Source organism: Eleutherodactylus coqui, chromosome 10, assembly GCF_035609145.1.
Source record: "Eleutherodactylus coqui strain aEleCoq1 chromosome 10, aEleCoq1.hap1, whole genome shotgun sequence".
Taxonomy (NCBI): Eukaryota; Metazoa; Chordata; class Amphibia; order Anura; family Eleutherodactylidae; genus Eleutherodactylus; species Eleutherodactylus coqui.
In genome coordinates this window covers 129,511,504-129,538,411 of record NC_089846.1, presented here as the reverse complement: position 1 = coordinate 129,538,411, position 26,908 = coordinate 129,511,504, and the positions used below count along the sequence as shown (strand labels likewise).

The following is a 26,908-nucleotide window of genomic DNA, read 5'->3' as shown; positions in this document are numbered from 1 at the left end:
AAGTGATGGTCTCCACTGGACAAAAGAACATAAAAATGGGATCACTGAGCGGTGGAAAAACATGGGCAGATGAATGAAGATTTTGTTGCACCATGCCGATGGCGAGGTCAGATTTTGGCATAAGCAGCATGAATTGATGAACCCCTCCTGTCAGCTATTCAGAGCATATCTGTCACAGAGCGCTGGCCATAACTTTGAAGCGGACCAGGGTGATATCACAGCGTTCGCCCCAGCCTACTTAACCCCCTCATTGCCGAATGCTCAGTCATTTTGATGCTGGGCACCAACAGGAGCATTTCTCAGCACATATACAGGCAGATTGGTTTGCTGGGGGGTGGGACAGCCCAGACAGCTAATTGCCATTAGTTTGAGTATATTTATCCCAGCTCCTCCTCTCAGGGGACTCTGGTTATACTCCAGTCTGTCCTGTCTGGATATATCTGGGGTGTTATAATATCTTATCACCTTTACTTCTGTGGTTTCTATATTTGAGTGACATCTAAGCTTTTCCACATTCCCTAAAAGCATCTAGGGAAAGTCAGGATCACCCCAGGTTCTTGACATGGGGCAGCCCTCATTTGGGCCATCAGAACGCTTATAAATAGGGTCTCCTTATATCAGTAGGTCAGGGTAAGGGCTAATGCCCATGGCCGTGACGGGCTCAACAAGCGGAATACCGCAGCGGAGTCCGTTACAGCACCCCCCCCTGCCAAAGACCCCATACTCACCTCCAGATCCGCTGCGTAGCTCCCGCATAACACTGCCGACGCGTATGCACAGTACAGCACATGACGTGCCGGCTGCGTCATATGACGCGGCTGGTGGGGCGCATATTTACACTATACTTTCGCTGTGCTACAGCGGAAGTATAGTGTGACGGGCGGCTTCCATTGACTACAATGGAAGCTGTCCGCACGTATTCCCGCGGCAAATAGGACATGCGGCGGGTAATTTCACGTAGAACCTAATAGCTGTGGTGAAACGCCGCAGATTTCCACGCAGCGGAAACCTGGCCATGGGCATTAGCCCTAAGTGTTGCAGTTTCCCATTTATGTTTCCTTATACTATTTTGTGGCACTCGCATTGTTTAGAATGAATATATTTAAATCCGAGTAGGACGCTAATGTTTAAGATGTAACGATAAGCATTCCAAAAAAATGTGCCCAAACGAGTGAAAGTGAACGTTAATTGTTTGGTCCAAACGTGAGCCAACAACCGAACGATGAAGGAGAATAGTCCGCTGTTCATAGTAGGCATAAAAAATCATCGTTGGCCCGTTTGGTTTATACCGATCGTTCAGTCCATGCATTCGCTTATACAAGGACTCAACGATTCTCGTGTGAACAATCCGACGATGCATTTACCTGTCTAACCGTGCAAACATTGGCCTGTCTAAAAGCACCGTAAGGAGGTCCCATGCACTACTAGATGGGTGTCCCTAATCTAAAGGGGCCATTCAATGTATCGCCACATAGCAGCAAACATCGCGGCTTTTCCTTATTACACAAACTCTTAAAAGAATGGGATTAAACTTCTAAGAGTTAGTACAGTAAAATATGACAAAAATGTAAAAATCCGAGTTATATTACCTATAAGTGATCACATTTGTTTTCTCTCTTGGTAATAAGGCCGATAATGTATATCTAACGATGTGAAATATATACACAGCCAACGACAAATTTAACAAAAATAGATAAGCGAAGTCCATTTTGGCTTTATTTATGGTACAATGAAGAAGCCGATTATCCTGTATGTACGGCTCGGCTTCTCCCCGGCGCTGGAGCAGATTGTAAATAAGTAATAGGAGTCTTCTTATATTGAAAGTATATTTCAGGTTTGGTGTCGGCTGTAGATCATGTGTGAGATGATATAGGTTTCATCTCCACCTCTCTATGCTAATCCCTTTATTGGGTGTATTTAATCAGTGGCTCCATGTTCCAGAAATTATATGTCTCTCTGGTCACAACCCCTGATGATAAAGTGCCCTGACTCGTCCTCTCCGTAATGCTAATGACTAGCTACATACCGACAAAATAAATAACCGGTATGACGAAGTGGAAAGACAAAGTACTTGAGGGGCGGTCCTGTGCTGCCTGTGTAACCTGTACGGCAACATAAAGAGAGTTCACTTCAGAACATATTTAAGGTCCTAGTCACATGGCAGAGCTGTGTACGTCATCTGTATGGCAGCACATAGGCACTCTGCGTGCGACCATATGGTGTCTCCATATGCCTACATATTCTCCTGTTACAGGAGAGAATACTTTCATAGGACGGTATGTGATCCAACATGACACAGTTTAAAAAAAAATCTGCGGATCGGATATTGGGAGTCCATAGACGTCTATGGGTAGCTAACACAGAACTGCTGAGTTCATGAGACCTGAAGTAAATCTCCTGTAATTAACACTCTTCTCTCGAGTTGTTAGGTAGCAGGGCACACCGTCACATTTCTTGCTACTAGTATATGCATAGAGTTGAATGTATATGAGGCCTTCATAAACACTAGCTCCACATGTTTCACAGCAGTATAATGCCGTCATGACCAACGTGTACACTCTGAAATGATATGGAAGAGGCTCAGGAGCCCAGCTTGCTAAATACTTGGCGGGTGCCAATGGTTGGAATCTTAGCGAACTCCGATCACTGCTGTTGAACCACTTACATGTAACTAGGCTGTTAGATGGGAGGAGGAGGCCCCTCCATCACTTCCCATGACACAATCGTGGGTTGTCCTTGAAGCCCGGAACCCAGTGGATTCTACCTGTGGCGGGGCGTAAAAGGTACCATATACTGCAGTACAGTATATTGTACAGGCAAATAATTGCATGTTCAGTCCCCCAGTCCCATTTTTCATTAAAAAAACACTAAACAATAATAAAATTAAATAGGATTGATATTATCCCAGATGGTGAACACCATAAAAAATACACAATACCAGAACTGCAGATATTTTGTCAATACTGTAGCTTACCCCCCACAAAAACAAGCCCTCACACATCTCCGTTTCATTTTATCCAACGATAAAATGAAAAATGCCATTGGAGGGAAGGGGATTGAAGGGCTAATCCAATTAAAATGATCTTCTGATATGTTATGGATATTGTACATTTGAGAATATCCCAAAGGGAGGAGGAGCCGAGTGAGGGAGAAGCAGAGAGACACAGAGGTGCTCACATCTACACTGCTGAGTACTACTGTATAATGTCCTCCATGCTGCTGTTGCTTCTCTGCATATAAAGGCAAAAACACACGGGCTTATGCACAACTACACTCGCCGGTACAAAGCGTAATTGCGCATGACTAAGGTTTTTTTCCCTTCTCGGGCCATTCAGACTGCGCGCCATAGTGCAGGAGTTTGAAAAATATAGTAGAAAGATAGACCCTGCACGTAGTATTAACTATGTACAAGAATGATAGGGCAAGTCCTAACTTTTCTCGCCGAGACAATTAATGTGCGAGAACCCCAATAATGAAATCAATGGTTTGGTTTTGTCCATTTATGCGGCCGTGATTATCATGGCCGCATAACGGGACAAAAACATGCCCATGTGTTTAAGCCCTAAGAGATAGTTGCGGGGATGCAGAGTTTCCTCAACTATTTGTATACAGTGTATGTATACATCATAACAGCTAGTCTACACTTACTCCTTAGGGAAACTAAAAATGGAGCCAACAGAAGGCAAAACTGGAGATAAATGAAGGTAGAGGGTATATAATGGCCAGAAATAGTGTTAATCCTCAGTATACACAAGAGCTTATTCTGAGAAGTCATCTAAAAATTCAGATATGCTTTAAAATTGCAAGTTTATTGAAGAAACAATGCCCTCAAAAAACCAGCTTCAAAATGGACGGTGCATCAACATGCCTCTCTGTCCTATCTTTCCATGAAATTAAGACAGGGTCTTATATTAATTTTTGCTCCAAACGATTTGTAGTTGATTGTTGGGGTCACTGTTCAGTATCCCTGACAATGAGCTGTTTGCCGGGCCTGTTGTCACTGTAGACAGAGCTAGAAACAGACAGCGCTGTCCATACTCAAGTGGCCTAGGTTGGTATTGCAGTGTAGCTCTCATAGAATTTGACTACCGACAAAGCTTTCTGCTTCTGGCTCTGTCCGCAATCACAGTGGGCCCGGTGAACAGTTGATCAGCGGGATCCCGAATGGAAGACCCCCATTGATCAAGAACTGATGATTTAACCTAAAATACAAATAAAGTGCAATGTTGCCTCTGTGACCAGCCTGTATCAAGCAAAGCTCATAACAAGAAAGTGCAGGTCTATCCTGATTATCCAGAGAATAAGTCATCACTAGTGAAGTCCTGGAAAACAGCAAGGTCTGACAGCATTCCGATGCCTTAAACGTGTCAGGGTGAGGATCACACATCGTGAAAATAGTCCGCAATGAAATCCACAGCAAAATTCACACATGACATTCATGCAGATGTTGGTGTGGATTTCACCACGGATTTCACTCATTGCACTGCTACAGCATGCCACAGGTTTGGAAACCCACAGCATGGCTAGCAAACATGAAGAAGGCCAAAAGGACACTTTTTTTGGCCTCCTTCAGGTAAATTAGGATCTATGGATATGTTTAAAGGGGTTATCTGTGGATATAGTATTATGAAAATACTCGCTCAGCTTGCAGGGTTAAACTAATAGCTTACATACTCACCCTTCCGCGCTCCCCCGCTGTTGCCCCTCACCGACTCTTTGGTCCCTGCTGAACGTCACTTCTTTGAGAGATAACAATCCGATACTGGAACTGGTGATTGGCTGCAGCGGTCACATGGCCCTTTTGTTGGGGACATCATCACCGGCTCCCTGCACTCAGTAGTGAAGACCAGCAGGGACCGCAGAGTTGGCAAGACGGCAGCGGTGGGGAAACTTGGAAGGTTGAGTATGTAATCAGTTATTTTAATTCTGCAAGCTAAGCACGCTTTTACAGAATACTACGTCCCCAGATAACCCCTTTAAGGTACTTTTACCCGGCATATGCATAAATGAACTGTTCAAACGCTGTGCACACTTAGCCTTACTTTATCTGAACATTTACTCTGTGTGAATGAGTTGACTTTGTGCTCCATGTGAATACTTACCTAAATGTGCGTCTATAGTAAACATACACCGATCAGAAATAACAAATAATCTGTAGGTGTGCGACCAAAACTGCTATGACCTCTCGAGACCCGGACTCCATAGGACGCCTGAAGTTGTCCTGTAATATTTGGTACCTAGATGTAAGCAACAGATCCTCTAAGTCCTGTAAGTTGGGGCCTCCATGCATCAGACGGTGTCTTCTAGCACATCTCACAGATGCTTGATTGGATTGAGATCTGGAAAGGTTTAAGGTCAAGTCGTCATCTTGAACTTTCTGTAGTGCTCCTCAAACCATTCCTGAACAATTTTTGCAATGTGGCAGGAAGCATTATTCTGCCATTACCATTAGTGGGTACCGCTGGCATGAAAGGGTGTACTTGGTCTCTACAATGTTTAGATAAGTGGTACATGTCAAGGTAAAATCCATAAATGTTAGACTTCAAGGTTTCCCAGCGGAACATGGCCCAGAGCATCGCACTGCCTCCAAGGGCTTATCTTCTTCCCATAGTGCATCCTGATGCTATGTCTTCTCCAGGTAAGCTATGCATACACACCTGGTATCCACATAATGTAAAAGAAAACATCATTCACCAGACCAGGCCACCTTCCCTTCTCCATGGTCCAGTTCTGATGCTCACATACCCATTGTAAGCACTTTTGTCAATGGACAGAGAGCAGCATGGGCAGTCTGAATGGTCTACAACTACACAGTACCATACACAACAGGTTGCGATGCTCCGTGTCTAATGACACCTTTCTATCACAATTATCTTTAGTAGCAATTTGTACTACAGTAGCTCTTCTATAGGATTGGACCAGACTTAGCCTTTGCTCTCCATATACATCAATAAGCCTTGGGCGCGCACGACCCTGTTGTCAGTTCACTGGTTCTTCTTCCTCGGACCAGCTTTGGTATGAACTAACTGTTGCACCCTAGGAACGCCCCACAAGACCTGCCGCTTTGGAGATGCTCTGACCCAGTTGTCTAGCTGGTACAATTTGGTCCACGTCCACGTCGCTCAGATCCTTACAATGCCACATTTTTCCTGCTTCCAATACATCAACTTCAAGAACTGTTTACGTTCTGTTTTATCCATCCACCCCTTGACGGGTGCCATTGACATACAATGTAATGCACTTTACCTGTCGGTGGCTTCAATGTTAGAGCTGATTGGTGTATACTCAACAATGCCTCCCTAGGCTGATTTCAGGCAGCCGCCATGCTGGAGGGTTTTAACGTCCCTATTATGGCCAAAATACTTGTACCTACTGCTGTTCTGCTGGCTTGAATGGTTCAACTAATTCTTATTTAGGTCAACTTAGGACCCTATGGTCAGCTACGTTCGGTTCAGCTGACTGGCAGAAGGTACAGATATTATGGCTGTAAAATAAAAAACAATACCAGTAGGGCTGGGTTTACACCGGGTGGATTTGCTGCGGAAATTCTGTCCGGAATTTCGCTGTGGCACATCCACCTGCGGCCGCTAATCCCGGAATTAGCCGGCCATGTGGACGAGATTGGTCAGAGAAGCCAGCGCGGATTTCCCAGCCGCAGCATGTCAATTTTATTTTTCCCGTTGCAGTCGCGCTCTCCTCTAAGGGAGCGCCGGCCGCAACCGAAAAGTATGCAGCCAAGCTGCAGCAGAGTGCCGCAGCTTTTGAAGCAACGCTTTCCTGGCGGAAATCTTGCGGTTTTTCGCTGCGGCCAAACCGCAAGATTTCCGGTGGGCTTCCGCCCTGTGGGAACCCAGCCTTATACTGATGTCTGTCTGATTGTGTTAAGTGAGCTGAAACTTCTGCCACTGCAATCAAGTTTCCTAAGTTCCGGGGAGAGAGACCATTCTCATTGACTTTATAAACCACTCCTAGCTTTGTGTAAAAAAAAAAAAAAACGTGAAAAATTGCATCAAACTGCGCTGTGTCTCCCTAACAGTCCTGTACAAGAAACATATATAGAAGAATAAACCCTTCTTGCAGCTATTCAGCCTGTATCAGCAGTTAATAAGGCTTTGAGCAAGAGTCTTCTCTGGCTTAAAAGATGTGAGCAAGCAATCTGGAGGGCTTCTTCGTGTACGCCAGAGGGCTTTTAAAAAAGGAGTGCTTTCAATGTGAAGGAGAGTGCTAGAAGCTCTTCCATTTATGTGTTTTCTGTCTGACCAGTGGGCCATGTACTGGAACATCTTAGTGAATTACTGCTGTGCCGGCTGCACATTCTGCACTGGCTACTATGGGAGAAACATTGTATCATTTAGTGTCTATTGAAGTAAATGGTATTGTGATCAAAACAACCCTCCAGGTGAGCCATTCTAGGGCACCCAAATACCCTCAAATTACATACGGACAAAGGCGGCTTTATTGGGTCTATCCTCTTAACCCTTTAATGTCCAGGTCACATTCTGCACTTTCAAAAAATCATAACTTTATTAATTTTTCCAGAGCATAACTACACGAGGGCTTGCTTTTAAATGTACTATTTATGTACCACATAATGTATTCAAAGACTTTTAATAATTTTGTAAGTGGGGCAAAATAGAAAACAAACAATTGCATCCTTCAGTAAATAGAACATGCTATCTTTATTCTGTGGGTCAATAGGATTATGAAGTTTATAGAGAATTTTTTTATGGATCTACTTTGAAAAAAAAATCTTTGTAAAAAATTGCTTTCTGTAGCCATCTTTTGACCCTGCATTGCTGCTTTATTTTTCCGTTGATGCAGCTGTGTACGGCCTTATTTTTTTTTTCAGAATTGCCTGTAGTTTTTAGGGGGCACATTTGACTTTTTGATAATTTGGAGACAGGGTGACCAAAAAAACTGCAACTCTGGCATTGAGTAAATATTTCCTTCTGATGCCGTGCAGGATTAATATTGTGATATTTTCATAAATTGAACTTTTAACAGATGCAGCAATAACAATTTTTACTCTTTTTTTTTTACAATGTGTGGACCGGGAAACATTTTTTTGTAACTTTTGACATTTTTTTATAATAATAAAAAAAACTCCTTATTTTTCTTATATCTGCTTTTTTTCACAGTCCCCATAGGGACTGGCTGTTTGACCACAAAGGCCGCCTGCAGACGGGCGGGTCGGATCCGGCGGCGAGGATTCTCGCTGTGGGACCCAACGCGAGCGCCTGCAGGGACCAGCGTGTACTTACCTGCGCCCCGCAGCTCCGACTCTTTCATGTGCTGGCTGCCGGGCAGCCGGCGCATGCGCAGACCAGAGCCGGCGGCTGGTTGAGTGACGTTTCTGTGCGGGTCTCTGCGAGCCCCGCACAGAAACAGAACGTGTCACGGTTTGTTTACCGCGTGAGATTTCGTGCGGCCAAACCGCGGCCGCCTGCATAGGATTGCGTTTTTTAACACAATCCTATGCAGGCTTTGAGCGGCGGAAATCCCGCCGTGGGATTTCCGCCCGTGTGCAGGCGCCCTTATACAGTATATGGCAATACTATTATACTGCGTTTTTACAGGAATCCTATTAAAATGTACCACAGGCAGCCCCATGATCTCATTGCACAGTGGCTGCTTGGGGCATTTAATTACCGGCTGATAGGCCCTCTGCACATGGGCAGAAATTCCACGGTGGGATATCCCGCAGAATTTCCGCCTGTGGCCACTGCCATTAGAAAACGCAATCCTAGGCAGACGGCCGTGATTTGTCCGTGTTAAATCACAGGCGGAAAACAAATCGCGGCATGTTCTATTTCTGTGTGGGTCTCGCAGAGGCCCACACAGAAATGTCAGTAGTGCCGGGCCGGCTGTGCTCTGCGCATGTGCCGGCTGGCAGGTAGCCGGCACATCACAGAGCCAGAGCCGGGGGAGCAGGAGAGACTCACACTGGTCCCTGCAAGGGCACGGGTCGGGTCCCGCGGTGAGAATTCTCGCAGCGGGATCCGACCCGGCCGTCTGCAGGTGGCCATAAGTAGATTTAAATGCCGCCGTTAGAATTGACAACGGCATTTAAAGGGTAAACAGCCACCTCTGATCACTGCTGTTGTGGATGGATGTCGGCTCTCAAAGACAGCCGATACCCATGGTGTATGGAGTGGAAGTCTATATACATCCTAGCTGCACGGGGCATAAGCAGTTAGGACATATATAGCCATATGCATGTCAGGAAGTACATATCTGTAGATATGCTGTGAGCGGTTAGTCATTGCTTCTATACTGCAAGCAACCAGACTTGATGAACTTTACCAAAAGTGTCAGAAATATAAAACAAAAATTGTGTAATAGTTGTTGTTTTTTTTTTTTTAAACTGTAACTTTTTTATTTGTTTTGGTATAAAATATGAGGATACAGAAAATAAAAGGAAAAAGGGCGAGGAAACGTAGAAACATAAACTACAGCCGTTGCAAAGTTGGAAAATTTTACATCTTTCACAGAAAATAAGGACATTCACAAACTAAAATATTGAGTATTAACTTAGGGGAACTTTGTGGTGAGCTGAAGGAGAGAATATAGCAGTCTGTCACAGAAATACCGAAGCTTATAAGCAGGCTGTGATGGAATGTCAATGTCATAAGGAGCAGGTGGAACGAACATCTCTCATCCAAGCATAGAGGTCCACTAGGGATGTACTGAGTTGTGCAATAAGACGTCTAACAGCTCTTAAGACATGGAGGAACAACCTGATACCAACCAGTCTTGGGAAAAACCCTCAGTGGGACATTGAGGGGGAAAGTTAGGGGCTCTAGGAATGTCTATAGAAAACACCTTCAGCAAATGGGAGTGTACTGATTGACAGAAAGATCTATGAGATGACAATCCCAGAAAAGATGTTGGAGGGTTCCCCCCTGAGATAGACATCTCCGTCAGGCATTGGGGAGGATGTGCTTGGGTTTGTGGAGCAAGGAAGGTGTGTGTTACCATGTCATTAAGATTTTATATTGATTCTCCTTCTAGAAAATGCATGAAGAACTTCTTGTGACATCTGACCAGATCTGACTCCAGAGTTTGTGGAAATAGGTCTCTACCTAGCCATCTCTCCCATTTGTCCATATAGGCATGTCTGTATGGGGAAACAGGTAGCATAATGTTGAGGATATGATATATGGATGACATGAGATCTTGTGAGGAGAGGCAGAGACGTTGGAAATGAGTTAAGGTGGGAAAAGGTGTGGAACCATAGATTGAGTAGTGGATCTGTAGAGATACCCAAATTTAGCAGATAAGGGAAGAGAATATTTGGAAGACCTTGGGAAGCCAACTGACCAGGGGACTATAAGGTCATTGAACTGAAATAAATTGTCATCACGCCATGCCTTCACATGTTATGGCCAGTACTGTCTGGCAAAAAGTAGGTATATAGGAAATGCGTTAGGTGAGATTTAAGGGTTGCGAGCTTAACCCTTTCCAATCCAATTTGTATCCTGGTTTTCCTAGGCGGCTTACTCTTTTTCTGCTGTTACACAAACGGCGCTATATGCTGGCTAAAGCCAGTACTGCATGAGGTGACACGTTGGATAGGCTCCGACAGCAGAGAGGCTGGCAATATACAGTAAGGGAACCCAGGCGGACGTCTTCCAACATCGGAGCTGTACAGCCTTAAATCATAATGTCTTCAGAGGTCAGACAGTGGATTGGAAAGGGTTAAACTGTGCCCTACAGAGCCGCCACACCTCCTTGGTAAATTGCATAGGGCCTAGTAGGGAGTTCAGATAAGAGGGCTGGGGTAGGTGGACTGTCGCCAACCACATTTTTTCAATTTCGGTTCATTTGTTAAAGGGCAGGAGGGTAGTCCAATGTGCAATTTGCCGAAGATGGACAACGCTGTTATAAGAGGCAATACCCAGGTGGCCCAGTCCTCCTGTTTGCTGTCAATAAAGTCCAGACAAAGTCCAGAAAAGTGGACTGTATAGATTTTAGGGTGTCTTCCGGATCGTTGACTGGCAAGGTTTGACCAGGCACAGATATGCACAGTACGGACATTTTGATGGTCCTGGGAAGGAAATAGTTGGCTTTTCAAAGGTGAAAGAAGTCTGCTAACTTCTGTCATTAAATGTGGAAAGTTGTTGGCATAGAGAGTAGAGTAAGCAGGGAATATGTGACCGCCAAGGTATTTTATGGAAGTCATTTTTCATAAATAGGGAAAGGAGGCCGGGAGACTGAATAAAAGGGTGTGTGGGATGCGAATAGCAGTGATTTGTAGGTGTTCAGTTGCAAACTAGAGATAAGGCTTTAAGTCTCTAGAGTAGCATGAAAATTCGGAATGGGAATCAGGGGGTTGGTTATGGATAGAAAAACATTGTCTGCAAATAGTGGCATTTTAAAGGACTTATGTGGAATAGGAATGCGGTGGATGTCTGGGTGTGACCTGATCATAGCCGCCAAGAGCTAAATGCTTAATACATGGAGCTAGGGGAAACGTGGACAGCCTTGGCATGTGCCATTATGGACGGGGAAGGTGTGCAATAGTTCTTTTAATAGCTTACTTCTTTATCTTTAAGCCTGCCTCTGTTCTGACCTTGTTCTAGGGACATTTGGTAGAGCAATTAATGATTTACATTCACACAACATCCTAATGATGAACCTAATGCCATGGCATAGGGAGAGGTGTCAGGTGGACCCAGGAATACCGTAGCAGCAGGCTGTGGACCAGAAACCATGCCAGGATAGCAGCTGAGCTGTTCTCTACACTCTCTGCTGCAAATAAAGCTGGAAGTATAAGTACGGTATATACACTACACATACAGTATACAAAAGCATTAGTTATGTTAGTAGTTTGCAATACTTTCTAAAAGCAGCCAGACCTAATCTGATGCGCATAGAAGACATCACAGAAGTTTTTGTGGCAGCCTGAAAGGAACTACTTTTCTATACCTCCCCCCCCCCCCCAAAAAAAATTAAATACGGAGATGGAAAAGTTCTTACCTGTTATAACACCGTGTTCCTTTCCATGATTCAGGCTGTAAAATAGCAAAGGGATGTATCATCAGCACCGGCAGTATATGGCTGAGCAATGTTCAAGTGTAATGCTGAGAAAGAGCTGCAATCGCCTATACATGCCCAAACTAAACATGGCACCCCCTGCGTACCCGGGCTACCTACACAATCTAGGTTTATATGCGCTGGTCTGTGGATCTGGATTCTGTAATCCTTTAATTAGCAATTACTTGGTGATCACCCACGCAACTTGCAGCTGTAATATCCAGACACTGCTGCTGCTTCTCTAACATACTTGGCTCTGCCGAAACTGCCTGAAAACAGGAAAATGACATCGAAATAGAAAATATGAACAATTTTAACCACATTTTTTTTCCAAACAATTAAAGGTCTCCGCTAAGTGAATGCTAAAAAGAAGTAGATGATACTTTCCTGTAAGGTGACAGAAGGGGTATGCGAACGCATAGTGGGCTGGCAGATGCCAAAGGGACGCTCTTTTGACATCGATTGGGTAAGCACGACCCCTATAGATACGGTTAACATATGTGCTGGCGGATTTCTCTGTATATATGCCAAAACGTAGTATAAAAAGCAATGTAGCACTGTTTGCTTAATAAGGGACCTTTTGAATGGAAAGGAATTGCTGGCAGGACGCAGTGCAGACACGGATTTTGTTGTGTTTTTAACTGCGGTGTGCCTTGTACAGAATGCCTTGCTGAATTTCTTGCGTTTTATTCTACAAGCCTTAAGGCTGGGTCCCCACACGATGTATTCCCGGTGGAAATCTCGCGCTTTGGCCACAGCGAAAAACAGCGAGATTTCCGCTGGGAAATCGCGGCTTTAAAACCCGCGGGTTTTGGAGCGGCTTGGCGGCACACTTTTCCTTTGCAGCATGCGCTCCCATAGAAAAAAAAAGAATGGACATGCTGCAGCCAGGAAATCTGCGCCGCAACATCGGCTTTGCCGCGATGGATTCGCCGTCCCATGTGGACGAGATTTCTGAGAAATCTCGCCCACATGGCTGGCTTATCCCAGGATTAGCGGCTGCAGGTGGATTTGCCGTGGCAGAATTCCAGGCGCTGTGACAGGGTGGTGTGCTTTCCGCAGCAACGCTATGGAAAGCGTGCACTGCGTTACTCTCGGCCGGATTATCGCCGCAAGTAACGCAACGCACAAATATGAGCCCCATTCTTTTGAATGGGTTCATTGATATTAGTGATGTTTTCCTGCATGGCGCCGTGATGTGATGCTATGCAGGAGACATATTGCAGCATGTCCTAACTTTCTGCGAGATCACCATTGTTACTAATTAGGCCGGCGGCAGCAGCGCCAGCCCCGTTGAAAGCGATTGGAGAACTCCTTCATCGCTTCCTTCATCCCCAAAGTGATGCGAGGCTGTTTTCACATTAAAACACCTTGCATCCGGGGGTTTCACATGGTGGCAAGTGCGATATCGGGCTGCGATATTGCCCTCGCCAATGTCCACTAGCCAAATGGATTTAACAAATCTGCGCAGGTGTCCCGCCTGTGTGATCCGCACCCATAGCGATGCATTGGACACCCGCAGGTAAGTATATACCTGCGGATGTCCTTTTCCCCTGCCGCGTGGATCGCACGTGCGGGTAATCACCTGCAGCATGCTCCACTTTCTGCGGGTTTCCCGCATGGACGGCTCCCGCAGGCTTCCATTGAAGCCTATAGAAGTCGTCCGTATCCGCGGCACACCGGAATTTCTGCTCTGCCGCGGGAGAGCAGGAGTTTACAAAAAAAAAAAAGAGTGCACGGCGCATGCGCAGGGCACTCTGCGGGTGTGCCAAGCACATCCGCCAGGCTGAGGAAAGAAGGTCCGGCTGCGACGGAGGGCAGATCCACAGCTTCCGGACAGGTAAGTAAAATCTTATTTTCAGGCCTCATGTCTGCGGTAAAAAAGGGACCAGATGCGGGATTCTGCACGGAAAATCCGCGCAGGCCCGAATTGCCCAGTGGACATGAGGCCTTAAGGAGCCCTTATTCCTAGTGCCCACGGCCGTGACGGGCTCCAAAAGCGGAATTCCGCAGCGGAGTCCGTCACGGCCCCCCCAAAGACCCCATACTCACCTCCGGATCCGCTGCCCGATGTCCCGCATCCCATGCCGGCGCGCATACGCAGTACAGCGTATGACGCGCCGGCAGTGTCATGTGACACGCCCACAGGGTCACATGACACGCCGGCCGCGTCATATGACGCGGGCGTCAGTGGGTGGGGAAGCGTTTTCACGCTATCTTCCACTGTGCTACAGTGGAAGATAGAGTGATGGACAGCTTCCATTGACTGTAATGAAAGCCGTCCGCGCGTATGCCTGCGGCAAATAGAACATGCCTCGGGTGAGGACGGGTGATTTCACAGGGTGGAATTCCACGGTGGCATTCCGCACTGTGAGCATTGCGCTATTAGGTTTAATAGACTGGCTTCCGACAAGCGTATGGAAACACGTCCGTAAAACCGACCCGGATTATCAACATGCTTCAGATGAGATTACAACCGCCTGTCATCAGTATTTGCCTTTGTATATTTTACTTTCTACTGGGCAAATACAGATCAGTATTGAGCAATATGGGAGACAAATACACAAAAAAATAGGTAATTTATAAAAAAAAAAAACATCCGTGTAAAACACGGCCACGTGAACAGATAAATACATTTTAAGATCCGCAAAACATGGACCAAATTCAGGGGTTAAGTTTCGTTCGTCTGAAGGCGGCCTTGGGGGGTCTAGTCAAAAGTATTCATCACAATACTGCAAATAAAAACACGATTACAACAAATACACTAAAACACAATCTGAATGCTACAGAGCAGCAAACGGCATGAAGAGAATGTACCTTCCATGTGTCTCCGTATCACCTGGAAGCTGTACAGTGTTCGCCATGCAGGCGTATACGGCTGATCATTCCCCACTTATTACATAGGTAAATATGCGCGGCTCCTTGACTCGCGGCACCGCTGCTCCTTGTTTTTCCCAGTGTTTTCTTTTTTGTGCTGTTTGCTGGTGTATTCTCCCAGCCTGCCACTTGCACAACAGTTCTCCTGCCCTCCCCGTCGCTCCACGTGGCTAGTCATGTGACCGTGTTTACAGGGCGCTGCTGCCGTCTGTCAGGCCCAGGGTTACAATGTCACTGCCTCAGCAGTGTCACCCAGTCTCCAATGCTGACGTCTGTGAAATCTAAGGCTCAGAAGCAGGCCTCCTTACAAGATGCGGCCCGCCCAGAGCCAGGAAGACAAAAGGGTCCCGTCCCAGAAGAAAGACAGCAGATGGTGCCATACCTCCTTCTGCAGAATCCCCTTAGCCTAGTATTAGCTGCTCCGGTCTGGCGCGCACGCCATGAAGCTCCGCATCAAGCAGAGAATAAAATGGGAAGATCAATAGAAATCTTCTCTAGTTTACACAGAGATTATGAGCAACATTTACCAAATACAGCGCACTAATAGCGCCGCTCGTCACTAATGTATACGGGTGGTTTCACATCTGCGCTGCGCTTTTTCTACCATCCAAAAGCTGGGCAGCTGGGTGGAAAGCGAACGGACCCCATGATAGTCAAAGGGGTCCTTTTCTACTTTGTCGGAACAGTTCGGCTGCGGGGATTCCCTAATTCCTGCTTCCCATGGAAAGCGGAATCCCCGGCTCAGGTGTGAAACCAGATTTGGGGCTCATTAACACAAACGTAATTTCCCCACATATCACGCACACGATGTACACGGTGAAAGTGCGTTGATTTTCAATGACATATTTACATTAGCGTGCGTAAAAAGAGCGCGGCATGTGCTATTTTACAGCGTATTACGCATGTGCAGCTCTATTGTTCTCTATGGGTTGCGGATTCAATGCTGTACATGCACAATACATTGTGTACGTGCGGCGTTTAATACGCTATACCGCTATGCAAGAGAGTGGGGAGTAAAAAAAAACAAAACTAGTCACACTGCACATGGCAGCGTGCGTGAGATACACCGTCATGCACAGTACACAATCGTTGCCTTACGCAGCGATCGCTGGCTCACACTGTGGTAAAACGCTGCGTAATACACGCATACCGCTGTGTGAATGAGCCCTAAGAGATGGAAATGTAGATATTTCATAACAGGCCACAAAAAATAAACAGCTTAAAAAAAAAAACTTGCAACATGTGACAACCCTCGATCATGAACACTGATCACGTGACCACAACCTCCAATGGACTTGGCGCTCCAAGTATATACAGTAGGACATAGTTGTTTGCATCGTGCCAGGGCCGCAGGGGACCGGGCTATACGTTCTAATGAGTTCAGATCGATGACTCTTTTTTTAATTTTACGACCAAACCTGAAAATGCCCATTATATAGTGAATTTATTACATCCTCCTTTCCTGTAGTCCAAACAGCAGCACATATACTTGTGGGGGGTTTATTCCGCTACCTGATATTTTGGATAGGTGATACGAAGAGTTAAAAATAAAGACCGACCCCGTAAAAGCTGGGTATGTTTCTACGGTACCTTTTATGACTGCATGTGAAGGATGTGATTCTTTCCGGGCCGCCGACGCCAGTGACTGCTGAGCGGTCAGCTGCACAATGAGCGGCACGTAGCTGCCCACTGCTTCTTATAGGTACCGTACGGCGGTCACTGGGGCTGCAGCGTTAGACGGGGGGGGGGCTAGCGGGATAGGTGAGTAATCAATATTTCTTCATTTTATGCCCTTTTCATGGCCCGGAAAACCCCTTTGAGCCAGTTTAGACTGTTGGCCAAGTTGGTGAACAGATAGGGTCTGCCCAAAATCGACATGATGGTGATGTGGGTCAACACTAAAGCTCAAGAGGTTTGGCTCTTTCTATCACCATCACAAACTATACGCCCTGCACTTCTTTTTGATTCCCTAGAACTTCCATCTGGCATATGTGTGCTGAAGGTCTCGAGTGCCCTACATATGTGTGCTGAAGGTCTCGAGTGTCCTACATATGTGTGCTGAAGGTCTCGAGTGCCCTACATATGTGTGCTGAAGGTCTCGAGTGTCCTACATATGTGTGCTGAAGGTCTCGAGTGCCCTACATATGTGTGCTGAAGGTCTCAAGTGTCCTACATATGTGTGCTGAAGGTCTTGAGTTCCCTACATATGTGTGCTGAAGGTCTCGAGTGTCCTACATATGTGTGCTAAAGGTCTCGAGTGCCCTACATATGTGTGCTGAAGGTCTCGAGTGTCCTACATATGTGTGCTAAAGGTCTCGAGTGCCCTACATATGTGTACTGAAGGTCTCGAGTGTCCTACATATGTGTGCTGAAGGTCTTGAGTTCCCTACATATGTGTACTGAAGGTCTCGAGTGTCCTACATATGTGTGCTGAAGGTCTCGAGTGTCCTACATATGTGTGCTGAAGATCTCGAGTGCCCTACATATGTGTGCTGAAGGTTTCGAGTGTCCTATATGTGTGTACTGAAGGTCTCGAGTGTCCTACATATATGTGCTAAAGGTCTCGAGTGCCCTACATATGTGTACTGAAGGTCTCGAGTGTCCTACATATGTGTACTGAAGGTCTCGAGTGTCCTACATATGTGTGCTGAAGGTCTCGAGTGTCCTACATATGTGTGCTGAAGGTCTCGAGTGTCCTACATATGTGTGCTAAAGGTCTCGAGTGCCCTACATATGTGTGCTGAAGGTCTCGAGTGTCCTACATATGTGTACTGAAGGTCTCGAGTGTCCTACATATGTGTGCTGAAGGTCTTGAGTTCCCTACATATGTGTACTGAAGGTCTCGAGTGTCCTACATATGTGTGCTGAAGGTCTCGAGTGTCCTACATATGTGTGCTGAAGGTCTCGAGTGTCCTACATATGTGTGCTGAAGATCTCGAGTGCCCTACATATGTGTGCTGAAGGTTTCGAGTGTCCTATATGTGTGTACTGAAGGTCTCGAGTGTCCTACATATGTGTGCTGAAGGTTTTGAGTGTCCTATATGTGTGTACTGAAGGTCTCGAGTGTCCTACATATGTGTGCTGAAGGTCTCGAGTGTCCTACATATATGTGCTAAAGGTCTCGAGTGCCCTACATATGTGTGCTGAAGGTCTCGAGTGTCCTACATATGTGTACTGAAGGTCTCGAGTGTCCTACATATGTGTGCTGAAGGTCTCGAGTGTCCTACATATGTGTGCTGAAGGTCTCGAGTGTCCTACATATGTGTGCTGAAGGTCTCGAGTGTCCTACATATGTGTGCTGAAGGTCTCGAGTGTCCTACATATGTGTGCTGAAGGTCTCGAGTGTCCTACATATGTGTGCTGAAGGTCTCGAGTGTCCTACATGTGTGTGCTGAAGGTCTCGAGTGTCCTACATATGTGTACTGAAGGTCTCAAGTGTCCTACATATGTGTGCTGAAGGCCTCGAGTGTCCTACATATGTGTGCTGAAGGTCTCGAGTGTCCTACATATGTGTGCTGAAGGGCTGCTACTTCCACCCTGAAGTCGTACCTAGCATGGAGATCCCCTGCCAGAGTCGCCCTACTTATTCACAGTTCTGGCGAATTTCAAACCAAAAACCTTACTTTAACGCGCCCTGACGTGGTGCAGTTTTTGTTAAATCACTGATTGAACTGTGCCATGCGAATACAGCCTGGCACCATGCCGGAGGATTCCGTCAGGAGAAGGTGTCGATTCCACACCTAAGAACTTCTTCACATGGGCGCTAAACCTGCTAAATCTGTGCGCTAAACATAGAGAATAGAACCCATTGATCTCAATGGGCTCGTTCTCAAAAGTGTGTTTTGGTGGCGCACTTCATGCATGCGCAAAAAATAAATAAAAATTGTGCAGCAAAAGTACCATATGTCTATGGCAGGTATGGAAATACGCAAAAGGAAGGGTGCCACACTGCGCAGAACGCGGGAAAAAGAAGATCGCTGGACCTTATTAGGCTTAAATAGCCATTAAATTCTGTGGAAAGGGAGTGTCACGTTCGCGTGTAAACTGGCTCTGTGTGCGCAAAAAATATATCCTACTAATGCAAGTGTCTAATGTCTATGGATGAATGAGTTTTCACTGTCTATTAATGATGTACTAAACACTAGAGTTGAGCAAACATACTCTGCCGAGCTTGATGCTTGTTTGAGTATTAGCATACTTGATGGTGCTCATTACTCGAACGAGCTTCAAGCCGTGTTAGACCCCGCCCCAGTTTTTGGCCCCTCCCTGCTGTGACGTGCCTGTTTTGGCCCCTCCCCGTCGTCATTGGCAAACTTTTTTGTCTGGCAGGCGGGGGTGGGGTGGGGGTGGGGAGAGAAAGAGAGGCCGCCTGCAGACGGCCGGGTCGGATCCGGCTGCGAGAATTCTCGCAGCGGGACCCGACTCGAGCGTCTGCAGAGAGCAGCGCGGGCACTCACCCTTCCCGCGGCCCCGGCTCTTTCATGTGCCGGCTACCGGGCAGCCGGCGCATGCGCAGACCGGGGCCGGCGAGTGACGTTTCTCTGCGAGCCCCGTGCAGAAATAGAGCACGCCGTGATTTAGTTTGCCGCGCGAGATTTCACGCGGCCAAATCGCAGCTGTCTGCCTAGGATTGCGTTTGTTAACGCAAGCCTATGGCAGCTTCCAGGGGCGGAAATTCTGCGGGAAATCCCGCCGCGGAATTTCCACCCGTCTGCAGGCGGCCAAAGAGAGAGAGAGAGAGAGAGAGAGAGAAACGAACCTAGGAAAAAAAAAAAGAAAGCTCAGCACGCGGCGTCCCACATACAAAAATGCTTGAGTCTCCCATTGTAGTCAATGGGGTCCGTTACTCGAGTAGAGCTCTTGAATTTTACGAAAAGCTTGACTCGAATAACCCGGACCCGAGCATCTCTACTAAACATTCATCCATTCCTCTGGATCTAACTGATAATCCCTCTATGTAAATGGCTCACAAAGCAGTTTGTTCAAGAAAAAAAATGAAAATCACCCATTTGATGACATCGAATAGCAGATTTCTTCCTAAGAGTCTGTTAGGTAAGCAACAGTCTGCATTGTTTTCCGACAACCTGAAACAATGGAAGGTCGCCCTGCCATTAACGCAATATCAAAGCTCCCAATAACATACCGGGATACATCCGGCCTGTTATTTCTATAAAAGCTTAGAATAGTCTAAATACTAGAAGACCATCGTTTTATACATTAAAGAGGTTTTCTGAGGCTAGAAAAAAATTATGGACAAGGAAAAATAAGCAATACTCATCCATTGAATAGCCCTCTGTCATCCCAGTTCATGCAGCAGTCACATGCTGATCAATGTTCATGTGACCGCTGCAGCCAATCACTGCCTTCAGTAATCATGTGCCATTCACATTAGATAGGTATTGGCTGAATGTTTGTTTGGTCCGGTCAACAGTTATTGTTGGGGCTCGAACCCAGGACCTCTTGTACTCTGGGCAACGGCTCTCCACAGTGAACTATGCAGCCTGTTGGACAGTTCCTGTGCTAAACCTTGTCCCTGTTCCTGTCTTCCTGATCAGCCCCACCGTGCTTCCTAATTAGATATTGTATACAACCTGATTAGATACCCTTTACAATGGCCTAGCACCTACCATCCTTGCGTGATTATTGAGCTTCCAGCCTGTAGTCAAGCTCCTCTTTTTCCTGCTCTTTCTTTTACAAATAGCTGCTTCTGTGCATCGACCTCTGACTTCCCCGACTCCGCTACCTGCCTGCTCCCTTGTACCGGAAGCAATATTACCTGTGTACCGACCTCTGGTTTCCCTAACTCCGCTACCTACCTGCTCCTTTGTACTGCAACCAATATTACCCATGTGCAATTTTCTAGCTTCCCCCGACTCCGCTAACTGCCAGCTTCTTTGTACTGCAACTGATATTACCTGTGTACCAACCTCTGGCTTCCCCCAATTCTGCTACCTGCCTGCTACTTTATACCACAACAGATATTACCTGTGTACCGACGTCTGGCTATCCCAACTGCGCTACCTACCTGCTCCTTTGTACCGCAACTGATATTACCTGTGTACCGACCTCTTGCTTCCCCTGACTGCGCTACCTGCCTGCTACTTTATACCGCAACTGATATTACCTGTGTAGCAACCTCCGGCTTCCCCAACTCTGCTACCGGCCTGCTCCTTTGAACCGCAACCAATATTACCTATGTACCACCTCTGGCTTCCCCTGACCACGCTACCAGCTTGCACAAGTCACAATAAGAGGCTGTGAGCCTACACCTGATCGTTACAGCTATCTACCCATAAACATGCATGCCCGTCATGTGGACTTCAAAGGGTAGCGGAATGAAAGTCTCTACTAGACCCTTCAAGTAGTAGCTTAACTCAAGTAGGACCAAATCCAACGAAACTAATCCTTCTTCCCCCTCACATCTGTGGCCATTGGCCAGGCATGAGGACCCCCATACACATTAGCTAGTCAGCTGGTTGTCCGGTTTGACCAACTCAGATTTAATGCACCATTGCTGATAAATGCTGAACTCCTATGCCCCTATAGCTCAGGTTTGGTCTAAGTATGGACCCCCAATTTTATGTTTTCGGTTACGGCTCTTCCTATGCAGAGAAATGTGATTCAGTCGGGTTGCTTTACTCCGTGTGAATGCACCATAAAAACAGATACTATACAAGGGAATGTAAGTGTCCATGATTGGGAGGATCACATGTTATGTTCCAATACCTTACACGTGAAATATTTGTCCTCCGCAGTCAGCAGCTGCCTGGAGCCGTGTGTAATGTCTGATGCAACGCAGCAAGTGACGGATCCTATAAACACGCACGGCCAGATGTCATTATTACCTGGGCGGATTGCTGGGAGGTTGGGGTTGGGAATCAATGCCCACAAGACTTCATGCCACCAAAATAATAGTTGTAATCAATGCAGAATAATGCCAACTATTCCATGTACATTTGGCTGCGTGTCTAACGTGGCCCATAATGAATTGTTCGGGACCTGGCCGATTGCCAAATGCCTGTCGCGGTAATATAAATGTCATTTATTATCAGTGGAAAATGTAAAACTCATCAGACACAGAGTAAAAATATCACTGACAACAATTATCATTATGGGGGCTCATTATTGGCTGTATCCGGCAGCAGATTCTTCCATCTCCGGTCCCCTGGGGGCGCTCTCACGCACACCACAATATGCAGTGCAAGACTCCGCTGTCAAAATCCACGTGTCTGAAAATGCACATTTTGACATGGAATTGCCAGCAGAATTAAAGGGGTATTCCCATTTCAGTTTTAATGGCCGATATGGAAAAGCCCAGAAGCTCTGTTAGGACCACCCATGGTCAACTGCCAAGCGCTTAGTGCAGAACTGCTTCTGCTACGCTATTTCCGTAAGGCTCATTCACGTCAATGAGAGCTGCAGAAATAGCGCTGCGCTAAGAACTCGGCGCTCCAGGAGCCACGGCAGCAGTTTACATCTCGGCTATAAAAAGTTCAGAAGGGAATATCCTTTTAAAGGGAACTTGCCCCATAAACTGGCTGTTAGGGCAGGTGACAGGGAGCCGGGTGCTGTATTTTCTATACCCACCCGCTTCCCACAGTGCCCACCGCTGAAGTCCGCGTGCCGGCCAAAAATCTGCCTCTTTTCAGAGTCCTGTGCACAGGCTCTCCAGTACAAGTCTATGGGAAAGTGCACATGGGTGAGTGTGAAAAATACAGCAACCGTCTCCCTGTCACCTCCCAAACGGCGCCAAACATTAGTTTATGGTGCTTCAGGTGGGTGACGGGTTCTTTTAAAGCCATTTTCAAATCTGCATCAAAATCCACACGCATATTTTGGTGCCGATTTTCCACACATTGGAATATTCTGCAGCATGCTGAGAAGTATTCAGTGATATGGAATATTCTGGTGCGTGAAAGTACCCAAAAAAGGAAACTCTGGGAAGAAACAAAGTTTCCCACTGTAACTTCTTAAGCCTTGTTCACATTGCTGTTTGTCATTTCCACTTTTCTTCTCCCTTCTAGGAGCAGAACAATGAAAATAGCAGCGGCGCTGGATATGTTATATGATGGACCCAAACGGCGCCCTCTGGACACCACTGACTATAATGCGGTCTGTCGGGGGTTTTAAAATGGAACAAAGGGCGTTACGCGCTGCGCTACTTTTTTCAGGTAAGGGAACATTCAGAAGACTATATGTAAGTTCCGCTTAGGATCCTCGGGGGGCACACACATCTATGTGCTGTCCAATACCCGTGGGCAGGGGACGTTGTATGTCCAATTCTGCTGCTGCACAGGCGCGACCAGCGGCTTCATTCCCTACTACAGAAATGGGAAATGTATCTTGAACTGTGAAATATGTGGGACATGGTTCCGGATCCCCCATTCTTGGGATCTCTGTGTGTCCCAGCAGCCGGACCCCCACGATCTATCAGATTTTACCCATCCAGTGGATGGGAGAAAGCTGAAAAAAGTCCCATTGCTGAAATACCCCTTTAACCCTTTCCAACCCACTGTCTGACATCTAAAGACATTCTGATTGAAGGCTGTACAGCTCCGATTTCGGAAGACATCCAGCAGGGTATTCTTACTGTAGATTACTGGCCGCTCTGTTGTCGGGGGGCCTCTCCAGCATGTCACATACTGCAGTACTGGTTCTAGCCAGCAGATGGCGTCATTGTATAAGGGCAGAAAGAGAAAGCCCCCTAGGAAGCCCTCCCTGAATCCAAAATTGGATTGCAAAGGGTTAAGTCCAGGTTCCAGCACTCTCAATGTGTCAAGCGGGCAGTCCCCACCACTCAATCTCAATGGGTGACACCAGAGTGTCAATCAAATCTAGCGTCAGCCATTGAAAGTGAACACATTGAAAACATCAGCAGCCGACCTAAGAAGGGCCTGCCCCGGCATAGGAAGGCGAGATCTGAAAAAAAGGGGGGATAGACTCACTAGTGGGGCCCCATCTGTAGAGACATGGAGCCCCCCGCTGATTCTATCCTGTGGCAGGTCCTCTTTAAACATTAATAAGAGACTCCCTTTAATTATTATGTATGAACTGCACTTTGTCAAACGTGTGTCCTATATCGTATTCACCTCGTCTGCGCAAATATTGTATTTAATTAAAGATGGCCAGAAACTAGTATACAGCAAGAACATTATTAATAAAGAATTGGGCATTGGGCCATGAATCTGATCCAGAGACCTGATCTGAACCGAAGGAAGAAGGAAGATTACTAACGGCTATGAAGAGGAGACATTTAAGTTAAGTAAGGGGCTGTTCACATACCAACGTATGCCCTTTAAAGTACACCTGTATGTTCTTAAAATGTATTCGTTAGACGGACGGTCATATCATTCTATACGTTAGATACTAATTGCACTGTAATATATTTTTTCTTAATAAAGTTTTGTAGTTGTACACTTTTTTTTCCCTTTAAGGCATTGGGGAACAAAAAACTTTTATGTTACATGTATGGAAATTGTAGTAGTGCAGTATCAGAATGACCTGTGGAGTGTGCTAGTCAGGCAGTCTGATACCGGGAAAGTAAGAGATAGGGTTAACACCTGATTGGTGTATCAGGAAATGGTTGCATTTAAGCCAGTTCCTGCCAGAAGCAAGGGGAAAGTTACAGCCTTGGCAGTGCAGGACAGGCTGCAAGCTGAGGTCCAGTGTGGACCAGTTGGGTCTGTCACCTGGTCTGAGGGAGGAAGAGACACCCTCCAGACACCCCAGGAGGGGTTAGTGAGAGAACCCGGTGGGTTGTGAACCCCAAGCTTTGTGGACTGAATATAATTTACGTTGTTGTGTGCTGTGAAATAAAGGCTGGCAGGAGCCAGAACTAAAGAGAATCCATGTCTCTGGAGCATATTTCATGTGAGGTGGCCATTCCGGCATCCCAAATTGGGGCGATCCTGTGGCAAGCAGACCCCAACTTGCCACAAAATATATAGTCATACATTTCCAGATGTTTTTCACAGACTGTAATGCAAAAATAAATAAATAAAATTTTTTATATATATATATATATATATATATACATTTTCCTGCCTTTTTTGTGGGAGATGAGTGCTATGCTACACTTTTCTATCCCACGAAAAAAAGTACACGAATGTACAGGAGGTGAAACGTAGAAGGTATGAACCTATGGGTATGTGAAGCTATACATTTTAAGGTATACATACCTATATGATTCACGGATGGTTATAGGGGTTGTGTTGAGATATATTTTTATGTTAAAATAGGACCCCCTCAACTGAAAGTAATAAATGATCTAATATTCGCCTCTCTCAGCTTCCAGTGAGTTCCCCATCAGCAGCTCCGGATCTCCCCCATGACCCAGTGTTTACAGGGATGTCACAGGCTGCTGCATCAAATCACAGAACTCAGTGATCGAGCGATGCGCAGTCTGATTGGCTGCAGCAGCCTGTGACATCCCTTACACAGGCTGCTGCATCCAATCACAGAACTCAGTGATCGAGCGATGGGCTGTCTGATTGGCTGCAGCAGCCTGTGACATCCTATACACAGGCTGCTGCATCCAATCACAGAACTCAGTGATCGAGCGATGGGCTGTCTGATTGGCTGCAGCAGCCTGTGACATCCCATACACAGGCTGCTGCATCCAATCACAGAACTCAGTGATCGAGCGATGGGCTGTCTGATTGGCTGCAGCAGCCTGTGACATCCCATACACAGGCTGCTGCATCCAATCACAGAACTCAGTGATCGAACGATGGTCTGTCTGATTGGCTGCAGCAGCCTGTGACATCCCATACACAGGCTGCCGCATCCAATCACAGAACTCAGTGATCGAGCAATAGGCTGTCTGATTGGCTGCAGCAGCCTGTGACATCCCATACACAGGCTGCTGCATCCAATCACAGAACTCAGTGATCGAGCGATGGGCTGTCTGATTGGCTGCTGCAGCCTGTACACAACGCGTTGTGGAGGAGACCCGGAGTCTCCAACAGGGAGAGATATTAACTCATTTATTATTCCTTGTCATGGGGGTCAAATTTTTAAAGATATCTCAGACAACCATCCTAAAGTGAACAGTCCCTTACTCATCATGTCGGCACTTCGGGCAGCATGGGAAATTTGTGTCTGGCTGTGGTTGCCCCATAAAAGGAGGCTAATAGTTCTAGTCCCATAATCCTTATAGATGCTGGGACGGTGGGGAATGGTAGATATAACAATCCCCTAGTCTGTAATATGTGTGGGAGTTCTCATAATACAACAGAGAGTTCCTTTCAGGGGCCAAATTAGACCAAAAGAAGCAAAGAAACTGCAAGGAAATTCAATGTCCTATGGCTGTACTGGAGGCACAATATAGACTGCCGAAGGGAGCAGCCTGCATTCTGCTGATAGATTTACAGGGAAACATCCTGCAGTTTGATTTCCGCTTCCCGGCTCTGTTGTCGGCTCATAAGGCAAAATGTGTAATTGTGTGAATGAACCGTGACCCTCGTGAAAAGCCCTTCTACCCCAGACAGATCTGAAGTACATATATCCTGACTACAGAGAACAGCGTCTCCATAAAGGGATCAGCAGTCATTTCCTGCACTCACCCTGCTTGCCTCATCCAGCCCTGACTTTTATGACTTGAGAAGCTGCTTCCTGTCTCAGAGGACGGACGCATTTTTCCTTAGAGAGTATTTACAATATCTATGGGGACAGACGAGGCTTCTGGACGATAAATGGCGCAGCTATCGGAAACATCACATGTACACAGAGGCGAACGCTGCGTCAAATATCATGTGATGATTGCAAGTGCGCATGTTAGAGCGCCGCGAAGCGCTGAGCGGAGAGCTGAGGTTAAATATCAATGATCCGTCCTTAGGATAGGTCATCAATATCAGATTATGGGGTCTGATTCCTGGCACCCCTGCCAATCAGCTGCTAGGGGCTGTGGTAATTGGGTGAATGCCATGTTCCCTTTCTCCGTTTGTGACGTCACGCTCATTGGTCACATGGCCTTTCTGCAGCTGTCTTATTCGCG

General features: G+C 46.4%; 1 protein-coding gene across 2 annotated transcripts in view; it reads right to left on the bottom strand.

Moving 5' to 3' along the window:
- The window catches only part of MOSPD1 (motile sperm domain containing 1), a 47,487-nt gene that overhangs the window by 15,522 nt on the left and 5,057 nt on the right, over nucleotides 1-26,908 (bottom strand). The window contains exons 1-2 of one of the 2 annotated variants that reach the window (XM_066581837.1): nucleotides 14,854-15,157; nucleotides 11,980-12,014 (exon numbers count right to left, since the gene is read on the bottom strand). In XM_066581837.1, the coding sequence (XP_066437934.1) occupies nucleotides 11,980-12,014; nucleotides 14,854-14,900 (82 nt within the window). In that variant the 5' untranslated portion in view covers nucleotides 14,901-15,157. Of the gene's footprint in view, nucleotides 1-11,979; nucleotides 12,015-14,853; nucleotides 15,158-26,908 lie in introns of those variants that run through there. The other variant, XM_066581839.1, reaches the window with a different exon arrangement.